Source organism: Batrachochytrium dendrobatidis (assembly GCF_000203795.2).
Source record: "Batrachochytrium dendrobatidis JAM81 unplaced genomic scaffold BATDEscaffold_2, whole genome shotgun sequence".
NCBI lineage: Eukaryota > Fungi > Chytridiomycota > Chytridiomycetes > Rhizophydiales > Batrachochytrium > Batrachochytrium dendrobatidis.
Genome location: NW_006281100.1, coordinates 1,495,596 through 1,508,135, shown reverse-complemented (window position 1 = coordinate 1,508,135; position 12,540 = coordinate 1,495,596). Strand labels below are relative to the sequence as shown.

General features: G+C 39.4%; 3 protein-coding genes across 3 annotated transcripts; all 3 read left to right on the top strand.

Annotated features, from left to right (window-relative positions):
• Window positions 1-523: 523 nt before the first annotated feature.
• BATDEDRAFT_9490 (uncharacterized protein) lies at window positions 524-2,958 on the top strand (the record flags this gene model as incomplete). Its single annotated transcript, XM_006676456.1, has 6 exons — window positions 524-662; window positions 1,681-2,049; window positions 2,128-2,229; window positions 2,328-2,571; window positions 2,636-2,742; window positions 2,852-2,958. 6 exons carry the CDS (start codon window positions 524-526, stop codon window positions 2,956-2,958), a joined length of 1,068 nt encoding a protein of 355 aa, XP_006676519.1.
• A 486-nt stretch (window positions 2,959-3,444) lies between these two features.
• BATDEDRAFT_34495 (tRNA ligase) lies at window positions 3,445-6,562 on the top strand. Its single transcript, XM_006676761.1, has 5 exons — window positions 3,445-3,752; window positions 3,854-4,143; window positions 4,246-4,429; window positions 4,529-5,366; window positions 5,456-6,562. Exons 1-5 carry the CDS (start codon window positions 3,455-3,457, stop codon window positions 6,432-6,434), a joined length of 2,589 nt encoding a protein of 862 aa, XP_006676824.1. The 5' UTR covers window positions 3,445-3,454; the 3' UTR covers window positions 6,435-6,562.
• Window positions 6,563-7,023: 461 nt separating this feature from the next.
• Window positions 7,024-7,741, top strand: BATDEDRAFT_36662 (uncharacterized protein). The gene has a single exon (XM_006676800.1). It carries the CDS (start codon window positions 7,028-7,030, stop codon window positions 7,247-7,249), a length of 222 nt encoding a protein of 73 aa, XP_006676863.1. The 5' UTR covers window positions 7,024-7,027; the 3' UTR covers window positions 7,250-7,741.
• The last annotated feature ends 4,799 nt before the right edge of the window (window positions 7,742-12,540 follow it).

Sequence of the window (12,540 nt, the reverse complement as noted above, 5' to 3'; positions counted from 1 at the left end):
TTTGTACTATGGATCACTAGTCTTATTTCTGCCCCACTATAATTTGACAATGATCAAAGTTTAGAATAGCCATTGCTATATGAATATTATCAGAACTGAATGTCTAAATAAAATTATATTCCAATAGTCCATTGGGATTCAGAGTAGATGGATACAAAACTGTTTTCATTGTCGCTTATTTTGGCAATATTCCGCCTAGTAATAGCAATTTACTGAATTTTGTCACCAGTCGTAGTAAAGCCCCCGGAACTCAAAATCCTCACTTTATATGCTGGAACAATACAGCATGTTGCTGCAAATCTAAAGAGCTGATCACCTGTGGCGACGGTTGCAAGCTGCCATTCATGAACCATCACGAAATGTAGAAACAGCCACTAATGTCATGCTTGACGCCATTTGGTCAAATATCTTATTTGTCCTGCAACACTATCAGCCAAAAAGGCGTTTAGCGTGTTTTGCTCAGCTGATAGAATCAACATCCAAAAAGAGCAAACTTAAATCCAGTAAGCTACTATCGAACCTGATGTCCGCATCAGTTGGAAAATCAGACTGGAAAATACTGACCGAAAACCCTAATGCACGAGTAACTGGAGTTCAAGAATCCCTCTTGCAAGAGAGTGAAAAGGACGTTCTATGGTATAGGGATAATTTTCTTGGCAAAGGTAAATGACCAGGCACCACTATTATAGACATCTCATCGCGCTCCCATGATATATCTTATACGGGTCAAACTAGATGTGGTATATAGGTACTGTGTAGAGCACCTTATAGAGTGCTTGCTAAAATATTGGGATGGGGTGACTAGCTTATCGCCTACCAAGTACACAGCATGATTTTGACGATATTTTGGTTGGCAATTGTGCTTGATATTCATATTGCAGGATGGTGATGCGCGCCTCCCGTATTGAACACTCGTTCAAAATGGAACACTTGTATCTTGCAGTGACTGTTTTGAAATAGACAATGGTCAGCTATTCACTGTGCTTTCCTACTAAAAGTTGACTATATTGCTTCTTTAATAGCCTCAACTCTTCTAAACATAGCGTCCATCATGTGATGCACAATCAAATTATTCCTTTTAAACCTGCTCTTTCTTTTTTGGTGTAGCCATACGTTGTACGATCACCAAGTTTGAAACCAGATTCATGCATTGCAATCCAGATATTGGATTTGATTGTTTTCGAGTCTGTACAAGCTTATTGTTGGATCCTGACAGATGCATGTGTGGTTAAAAGGACAAATGTTGCAGTCTAGGAATGCAACTGTTGTTTCCATGCAATCACCCAATATTTGGATTGGATGGAAAGAGATTGAACAAGTGGAATTTATTGAACCTGCAATGCGAGTATTTGTTCAGTTGCTTATACAAAAATAAGCAAAGACCAATCAACTAGAGTTCAGGACACAGTGTTGTCCAGTAAATGTAGTGGCAATTGGTATCAATCATTCATGACTGGCTGTTTATGCACTTTGGTTTCCCTGTCTAGTGATTCATTTTACGTGAATATACCTGTTTTAAATGCCAGTAATGGCTAATGGCTTGCAACGCCCATTGCATATTACTGTTTAAACACACCTATCATAATCTCAAACTAGTAAGCTTTATTTTTAAAAATATATACAAACTGACTTTTATATCTGGCCTTGGATGCGACTGTTTGATTTCTGAATCCATACTAGTCCACCAAAACTATCTTGCGCCAGATTCGCCGCGCGGGCCATTGGCCATTTCGCTAGCCAAGGACGGTACGATATACAAGGCACTGATTCGATCAAATCTTGGTACAGAACGACTCTCTGTTGCTATAGTCAAAGTTCAGAGAAGCACGATGCGAAAGCTTTTTGGACTATCCCCCACTTTAGAAAACATCATATCCTCGATGGGATATACTGTTCCATCTCATTTTCTCAAGCTATGTAAAGACTCTAGTCTTCCATCTGAACTGTTATCCATGGAAGAACGCCAAGTTATTCGTTCGTATAAATTTGGCGTGGAATATATTTCTAGTGGTCAAACAACTGAAGAGCATGCATTATGCAATACTCATGGTATGATTCAAGCCTATCAATACTATCTAAATACTGCATTGATTTTAAACAGCTTTGCTAATTATTGATACTATTCAGAAAACGCATCCCCTGCTTACAAAAAGTTTTTGACTTTTCTTGGTGAAACGATCGAGTTGAGTGGATGGAGAGGTTATCGTGCTGGTTTAGATGTTTCTGGAGGTAAGTGGTTGCATTTTAAACTTTTGTATAAATGTGCCACATCTGCTGAATTCAGACGTTTAATTGAATTTTCATATATTGGTGTTTAAACATAATAGCCAATAATACAGGAATCCAGTCAGTGTATACCAAATGGCAAGGATATGAGATCATGTACCATGTTGCCACGCTCCTCCCTCACAAACCCGAAGACAAGCAACAGTTGGAACGAAAAAGGCATATTGGAAACGACATTGTCATGATAATTTTTCAAGATGAAAAGACTGCGTTTGATCTTTCTAGTATTACTTCACATCAAAACCATGTTGTTGCTTTGGTAACTCCCGAAGAGGAAGGATATAGGTAGTATATACTTGTGGAACTTGGTTGCTTAAATTGTATACTGACAAAGATGCTTGTTTGATAGAATTCAAATTGCCAGCAAGGCTGGCGTTCCATCGTTTTTGCCTGAAATACCAGATCCGCCGCTTATTCAGATGGATGCAATGTCAAGAGACTTTTTCCTCCATAAGCGTAAGTAGTGTAATAGAACATATGCATGCAATATACTATTCAAGAGAATTTCACATTGCATATTTTAATTGCTTCTAAATTACTAAAATGCTTATTGGTAATTTATTAGTTGTTAATGCTGAGAGAGCAAGTTATAAAGCACCCAGCTTTGCACCAAAGTTATCACGTACCAGATCGGTTCTCTTGTACGATATTGCAGTAAAGTTTCTTGGTTAAACTAGACTGCTGATCAAGCCAAACTATACTGCCTCTAGCCATCATGCTAGCTTATATTTGAAATCCCTTTCCTTCTCGTTAATATCTGAATAGTTTAATTTTTCAAATCCCACTTGCTTGACCTGTAGTATTTTTATTCAGAGGTATTCTTGATCACAATTGAGATAGTCACTTGTAAGCAAGGCTACCAAGTAGAACAAGAATAGTGAAGCTTAAATACTTTCTTTTACCAGTACTAAACTTCAGCTGTACAGTCAACTTTCTAATGGTTTGAGTTGAAGAATAAACAAGGTTTCGTGAGACATCGAAGCTGTGCGAATATTCTAATAACTGAATACGATCGATCGACTCATCCGAGTCGACAAAGTCACTTGTGGCGTAGCTAGCCAGGTGTAAACAGTTTTCTGGTTGAGTTGGGATTTGGTAATAAGCCAAATTACTATAAAAACCGTCAGTTTATCACTTGCGATCCCAAGCCATTTCATCCAGTCGCAACATGAGCAGCACGTCTTCGTATCAATCCACCAATGCTATGGTAGATGCTTTTAAAAATATTCAAAAGGGTATAAATGGTCTGACAAGATCCAAATCCCTCGCTAGCTGTAATCAGTATGACTTTAGACCAGAACCTGATGTGCATATCCCCATCTACTCGTACAGCTGCGTTGAGTGGGCATTCAAAAAGCATAGTGACGTCTTGCCTGTGCAGGCTAGAGGCTTGTTTGTAAGACAAGTCCCAGATGTGCCTGGAAGCTGGATGATTGTTGCTCGTGGATACGACAAGTTTTTCAATGGTATGTATGGCTCAAGAGTTATGGTTGTATTCTAAAATATGTCATTGAGCAATTGGACTAAATCAAGACTCTTTGTTTTACTCAATTCCACTGCTGATTAGTCGGAGAAGTCCCTACCACTACATGGGACTATATTGAAAAAAATGCTGTCGGTCCGTATGAGATCACACTCAAGGAGAACGGATGTATTATATTTATAGCTGCAGTCGAGGGCCATATTTTAGTTACATCCAAGCATGCATTGGGTCCATCCAAGGATTCAAACCGAGAAGCTCCGTCTCATGCAGACATGGGAGAAAGATGGCTGGATACCCATTTAAAACAGTCTGGTTCAACTCGCAAGGAATTGGCCGAGTTTCTTACAGAACACAACATAACTGCTGTGTTTGAGGTATGGATTGATGTCTAGACATGTTAAATTAGTACCCAATAGCTGGAATCTACTATGTTCAGGCGCATCAACATCAAGACTAATTGTTTCTTGTAATTTAAGCTTGCCGATGACGAGTTTGAAGAGCATATTTTGGAGTATCCACCTGACCGTCGTGGTCTGTATTTGCATGGAATCAATCAAAACACTCCCGAATTTATCACTTGGAGTGTTGAAAGACTTTCAGTGTTTGCAAAAAGATTTGGATTCTTTCTGGTTGAATTTCTAATCAGAGATACTGTAGCAGGTAATATGCCATTGATGCTTGTATATTACTGATGGAGTCTACTGTACCAATCAATCGATCACCAACTCTAATCACATATTTATTGGCTTGATACAATAGATATTCGTGCACTGGCAGAGGAATGTGGAAAGACAGGAAGCTATAAAGGTCGTCCGATTGAAGGGTTTGTTGTACGCAGTCAACTAAATACGCACGGTTTGAGCAAAACATCGCAGCAAGCGACTTATCTATTTAAAATCAAGTATGATGAGCCTTATCTTATGTTCCGCGAATGGCGTGAAGCTACAATGGCTATTTTACATGGTCGAGCAGATCGCTTCACGCCGCGTCATGCACTCACAGGAAATTACATGGCATGGGTGGTTAATAAGCGTAAAGAGAAACCGCATTTGTTTGCCAAGTATACTCAGATGAAGGGAATTATTTACACTCGCAACTTGTTTTTACGTGAACAAGGACTGAAAAGTATCTGTGGCAGTGAGATATTGAAACTTGCTAATGAGAGTTATGTCCAAACAGAACATGCAAGTCTGCTTCCATCCACAGGAACTAATGGTTCTACCTCGATTTCTTTGAATGGTATTGACAGTGCAAATCAAAAGATTTTATTGGTGCCTATTGCGACTGTTGGGATAGGAAAGACTACTCTTGCACGGGCGCTAGCAAACATGTTCCCAATAGAGCACGTTCAAAGTGATGATATCAAATCAAAAAAGGGGACTGCTTCGCTTTTTCTAGCCAAGGTTATCAATTCATTCAAAACCAAAGACATTGTGTTTGCTGATCGCAACAATCATCTCTATCAACATCGTGAAAAGTTGTCAATCTCGTTTAGGGGGGCATATCCAAATGGAAAGTTGGTTGCATTAGACTGGGGTGTGGAAAAGGCTGACAAAAACGAGCTGATCCGTCTCACTACCAATCGAATCAATAGCAGGTAGTTTAAATGCAGTGATACTATGTTTGATTACTATAGAAATGATTTTTGATTATGCTGATAGAAAACTCTAATTGCTTGATTTTCAGAGGTGACAATCACCAAACATTGACTTCAAAAGATCCAAAGTTGCGCGGCATAATTCATGGGTTTGTCAACAAACGATCACGTTTTGATAGGTTGAATCCAGCCGACTCCATGTTTGATCAAGTTATATCTCTTAATGTCAAAAACTCTGTAGCTCAAAATGCCGAGTTGATTATTCAAGCACTTGGATGGAAATCTCCGGATCCATCGGATATGGTATCATCAGTTCAATTTGCTTTAGAATACAAACTTCCAGCTAATCAATCTTTGGCCTCTATATCATCAGCTGCACAATCCATTAATAACCGGCCAAAAAACACTCTGCCCGAATCTACCGACGCCAATTTAGTTTCTCTGACTCAAAATCTTAATATCTCTGGCCTACCCAAAAAAAAGCGACCTCGGTATTTTGCCATCAAAATTGCTGAAGATCTGGAACCAATTTTAGAAACACTATTCAGTGATTCTAAATTGGCTTTGGATGGATTTTGGTCTAAATTGGTGAAAAGCGGACGAGTTGATGCCCATAGGAAAAATGGGTGGCATGTTACGCTTGGATTTCAAAACACGGGGGATATATACAACAGATATCTAGAGTGGTGGTATCGTACTGCTATTAATGGGAAAATAAATGGCTCGGCTTCATTGAAGTCAGAGCCGAACAGCCAAATCGACGCGCTTACTCTTGGCGATGCTGATAAATATCTATTCTCCCCTATGCAGCCTGTTCAAGTATGTATCAAAAAAATTGCATGGGATGGCATGCTTATGGCAATTGAAGTGACTGGAACTTATCCAGAAATGCCTTGTAGCAACAAAATCCCGCATATTACTGTTGCAACAATTAACAACTCTGTAAAACATGTCAAGAGCAATCTGATGCTCGAACTTGCAAACAGTGGCTCCACTTCTTTGGAAATCCATACATTAACGTTTCCCACAGAAATTGTGCTAAATGGAACACTTGAAGGAATGTTTTAATATTTGACTACATTTTTTGCTTGTTGATTGCGATTTGCATAGACATGAATGTATATGTCACTAGCATTGTGATTTTTCTTGCAATTTATTCATCAAAAGCTAATAAACATACTCGCTTATTAAAGTGTATTTATATCAAATAGTGTATAGAGTCTAGATAAGGCAATCCGATATATATTGCTGTGGATTTAAAACAGACCAGACATTAAGCGGTAAGTCGTTTCAAAACACAAACAAGTGGGCCAATAAAGGACGAGTCGACATCCTCTTTTTCAATGACACTTTTTGAAATGGAAGATGCAGAAGTCGTTATACAATTCAACAAGGTTACCAGCCGCTTATTGACACCAGAGACTTGAAGACTCGTGGTAAGAGTATGGCTTTTATGGGCATCAAGCAGCAATCGTTGGAAAATATTGATTGCTTCGTATTTGATTTGAGGCCATGCATCAACAGGTACAAGAACCAAGACAAATTCTTTTAATATGGAATTCAATTCCATCACATTTGAAGAATTCAGATCAGTAGCAACAGACTTTATGCTCAAAGATCCCCAACCTAGCGATAACAGTCCAGAAATCGCGTAGTTCCAAATGGCATGGAGAGCACTCAGACTTGCTGTGTTGGATCCACAAGAGATGGCTAAAAGAATTGCTACATCCAACATTTTACTGATCCAATCCATCACAATTTGCTTTTCAACTGCTTTGATGGAGACCACCGTCAGCAAACTGTGTACACACGCAGTAACCGTGTTTGGGCATCCTTCCAAAAACGCATTCTTGAGAGCTTTAATAAATATGCCTTCTGATTGATTGGCAGATGATGCCAAGACAACCACTGATCCAAGAATCCACAAACGCCGTGTTGAAGGGTTTAAAGCATATCCATCCAAACGACGAATCAGTGTCTCGGTACATGAGCTATCAGTCAGTACACATTCAACGAGATAGCATGTGGCCTTTGCGCTAGAATCAGTTTGCACAATGCTATGGTCTTCCTCCAAAAGCTGCAAAGCGAGACGTGCAATATCTCGGTGAAGTAAAGATCGAGTGGATTGCGCAGGCAGCGTTTTTATAATAGCTTCCGCAACAGTAATCTGCCATGTGTTTTCAACTTCCTGCTCCACTAAATAAAGGTATCGCAACAGTGGTGTCAAAATATCCAATATTCTTGCACTAGAAACGGAAATTGTACTCTTGACAGTTACTAGTGAAGTGGTATCACTTTGAATCCCGCCAAGCTTAAGCAAAGTAGAAATGCTTTCAAAAGAACAAGCAAATTCAATAAAACGTAAATGATTTGGTAAACTTTCCGCTGAAAGTGATGAGAGAGATAGTGCAATTATTTTCAGCTGGCTGGTAAAAAAATCTGAAAAACATTTCGACGAGTCATGCTGAGATTGCTTTCGTGATAAAAGCAAAATCGGCATTCGAAGCGACTCATCAAGGTTTATCAGACCCTCAAACAGTGGAGACCAATCAGTCAATGGCAAGGCTGATTCGACACGAACCATAACATTCATTAATGTGAGAGAGATATCAATATCTACAGTACAAAGACGTAGAATATAGAGTTAAAATAAGAAAAAATCATAGAGAACAAAGTGTCGGCACAATGTTTCAGGCATACCCTTTTCGAAAATAGATCTTTGAAGTCTGTCGTGAATACCACGTAAAAACGAAGAATTCACATTTAGGCGGTGGTAAGTGCGTGGTTCACGACGTCGCACAGAACGTGTGCCGTCGCTATCCAAAGCGTATCCAAGAGACCATAGTATAGAACCAACTGTCCATCCACATAATCTCAAAACTTTGGCATCGTCGCGAGATATCAACAACTCATAAAGCTTTTTTGACACTTCCAACAGCTGAGCAACGTTTAGAGACGATGCACGCAAGTCCAGCTCAAATGAAAAACTAGTTCCAAGAAGAGGTCCGAGAGACTGGATATAAGCTTGGCGGAGAGACGCAAGATTGTTTGTCGATTGACATAGTTCTAGTGTATAGTTGAGTGTATCAGCCATTATAGATGCCGATGCACCATTACTTAGTCGAGCTAAACGTGCAATCTCATGGTTGTAAGCAAAAAGAACATGCGGCAGAAAAAATTCAAACTTTCTCTAGTAGTGCGAAAATCCAAAATGTATTGCCATGTGAGTGTAAGTAACAAATACAAAACAACTAATTCAATACCAAGTGTTACTATTGGTTAAAATAACTTACATCGCTTTGAATATGACGCTGAAATTTACTTAATAGTGCAAGATAATCAAAATTGATCAACATCTCGGGATAATGTGGAGCAGTTGCTGATAATACCCAAAGAACAGCAACAAATGAATGACCATCTGTTAAACTTTCGAGTGTTGCTTGTGGAGATTCAGAAAATGTTTGAACTCGCTCTACCGAAACGGCGATGACGTTTTCTAAACACACACTACCAATACACTCCACAATATCATCATATGCACTGCTAGATAATAGTGCATACCATCCCATGGCTACACCAACGTTCCACGGGAGAGAGGAATCTAGTAGTTGAACGTATTGCATCAAAATTTCGTTGATTTTGCCTTGACTGAATGCCGTGGGGAGTGTAAGAATATGATGAATAACTCTAGATAAACCAACGCCTGCTGACAATGAAATGATTTTTTCATCATCAGATATATCAGGTAGAGGTTGAAGATGCGAATACATGATATTTAAAATACATTCGAGCCGAACACCATCGCTCAAATGAATAGTCTGTGCCAAGAATGACAGCGAAGTTAAAAGGGTTGCTATAGTTTCAGAACGTGATGTGTTTTGTTGAAGTTGATCGACACAATGATCAACAAGCGCCGTAGCCTGGCTACATGCAGATGCAAAATTCAGATCGTGTGCCGCAAGAACGGCTCCTGTAGCGGATAGTAAGCTGTTTGCCACTACTGCTGGTGCTTTGCTGCCTTTGATCTGGTCAAACACCAATTCACCAATTAGCATCTCAAAAAGGGTTTCAATCGCTTCTAATGGAAGCATAGTCGATTCAGGGTCAATAATGTAGCGGGCTGTTTGAGCAAAGCTGTTTCTCCAAAATGTGCACCAAGCTTCGACTGCTTCAGATCGAGCAAGCGGAAAATCTGTAACCACCAGATCTTTTATTGCTGCATTACCAACCTGGAAAAATTCTAAACTATGAGTACCTAGCTTTGAAAAATTGACCGTTTTTTTGACATATTCCTTTTTGTTGGCTGAAAATAAAACTGCGAATGCAAGTCCGCCACGAGCAGCGCTACTAAATCTCGCGGATTCATAGATCTCTGTGAGACTACAACATATAGTATAAACCTTGGAAATCAGTGTAGTTTGCGCATCCATCTGAGTATCTTGACTACTGTTTCCCACTACTCCTTCCGCTGAAGCAATACCCTTGAATACAGGTCGGCGCATTGTACTGCACTCGTGCTCGATAAGACTACACAGCAAGTCACGGTGTCCAGATAAAATTGGCTGATCAGGTATTTGAAAAGTAAGAAATTCTTGCGGAAGTCCAAGCAGTGGATACACATCCGATGAAGGGAACTTGGATAGTGCTCGAAAAGCGGCACTTTTAATACTATCAACAGCACAAACAGTCAGTGGAACCAGATGCAGGGTTAAAATTTCTGATGCAAACGCAATGTACTGCTCATTAAACTGCATTTTTTCTCCAACAGTAGAATAGTAATCGCAAAGTGACTCCAAAATCAAATGTGGGCAATCTGGCTTGATATTTGAAACAAAATTTTGCATCACTACATTCCAGGTTGTTAATGGTGCCGAGACATTGTCGCGAATTGCCTGTGATATTGTCAGTAATGCAATAGATTGGCCCGATACGCTTGCAAAAGAAAGTCGAAGGTACTGAATCACAAATGGAAGCAAATCGTAACCACATTGTGTCGGTTTTTGTTTTGAAAGTTGACTAGGATTTTAAAATGATTTAAACATTATTAAACAAAAAACAGTTGATGCTGGATATAAATGTCGTGCAGACAAGATTAAGCATTACCTGACGGATTGCAAAATAAAAACCTCGATATCTTGTAGAATGCGTATCTCGGCTTTAGTTTTTATACGGCCACCACCCTGACTACCTTTAAATCGTTGAAGCCATTGAAATATATACGTTTTGACTTGAGCCCAAATACGCGGCTGTGAGTTACAGATATGTATTAATGACTCGAATCCGGCAAGCTCTGCCGATGTGTTGAGATTTTCACCTGCCAATAAAGTAAGCACAAACCGAATGCATGCGCTAGTTAAAAAAGGATCTTTGCGTGCAGACAGGTCAGGAATCGTTTTTGTAATAATAGCATGCATTGTTGCTGGCTCTATTTTGCCTTTTAAAATATAGATAATAGATGCAAAAAGTTTCATCAAATACGGTTTATGCGAGTCTTGAATCAATCCGCCAAGACGTGTCAGATATGCATATTTGATTGAAGATTTGGGATGAAAAATCCCAAAACCAATCATCAACATGGATAACTCAGGCAAAGTGTCGGAATGCCAATACGAAGATGGTGTTTCGTGTAAAAGGATCTTGATGGAAACTCCAAGTATTTGCGAGTACTCTATGCAGGATGCGCTTGCCTGTGCTTTACAAAGTGTAGCAATGATTTGTTTGCTACTATCATTTTGCGCTTCTGTATCGACATTATCCAAATGTGTAAATCTATGGTATACTTTTTTCATAATGCCAGCAAACAGAGACTGTGTATCAGATATAGTCTTGTTTGAGTCGGAAGAATACAGCGCTCCAACAATCGGGATGATGGCATTCAAAGGAAAAAGAATGGCCAAAAATATGGGATCAAGAGCAACATCAAACTTGTCCACGGATTGAAATATTTTGGATACCAGCTGAACAATTATGGAAAGTGAACTTCCATCTGTAATGTCAAGAAGGATAAACGATGCAACAGACATAATGCAAGCGCACTCGGAATTTTTTAAGCATCCATCTGTTTGGTTGATAATAGCGAATAGAAACGCAGAAGCATTGGTGGATATAGATCTGAAAGTGCACCATTGTTGCATAATACAATTCAAAAGCAGCTGAATCAGTGAGTATTGGTCGGCTACAGCTTTGTTGAATTGCCAGATGCGATACATTCCCGCAAGAGTGTGTTCTTGAGTTACAGAAGCGAAATCTAAAACATGATCCATCAATACTGCAAAGATATAGTTGCTAGATCTAGTAAAAGTTGCTGGAATATCCATCATGGTGGATAAAAGCGCATCTAGCATATGCAACTGAAACTCTAAAACACTTTTGGGTTGGTGTAGAGTCAATGAAAGCATATAATGAATAAAAGGACGATGAGTGGCAATGTTGGCAAGCATATTTGCATCAGATTCAATACAATCAGTTCCATCTAAAATCAGTAGAGATTTTAGCTCTTCACGGTATGCCAGAACAATGAACGGAGCTATATCTGACCGCTGTGCAATAGCCACTATAAATGGATGAATATCGGCACCTTGAACATCGTATCTGCTCTCAATAACATTGATATTTTCAACAAGAGATGCTCTGTATGTATCGACATGTCGAGCAAGATCAATACCAATTAGTTTGATCAATAATCTTGCCCACGACAACAGAGCAACTGAAGGTGCAACAGCTACTCCAGCCAGCAGCCGTTGTTGAATATCCTGCAAATCCAGCACTGTTTTAAAAACTAGATCAAGACAGACATGACTGGAAATAGTCTGAAGTGAGTGGTGCTCAAAGGCAGTGACTGCAGGCCATAGTGTTTTGTCAATAAGAACAGTTCGTCTAGGATCATCAAGTGACAGTTGTTGAATCTTGGACTTGATGGTATCAAGAGCTGCCAGTTGCACAGACAGATGGCTGCTAATAAGCTTTAGCCATAGTTCTGAATTCTTGTTATTATTTCCTGTACGAACTGCACTCTCTGCCATTGCCAATCAATCAGTTTCTGGCTATACGATGACTGTCCGTATATTCAATGTTTTACGTAGAAACAATCAAATATAATTTCAATACGAATAAAATGCATGCATTTGACAACTTGCTAAAGCATGTCATCCTTGGACCACATCGTAACCGAATA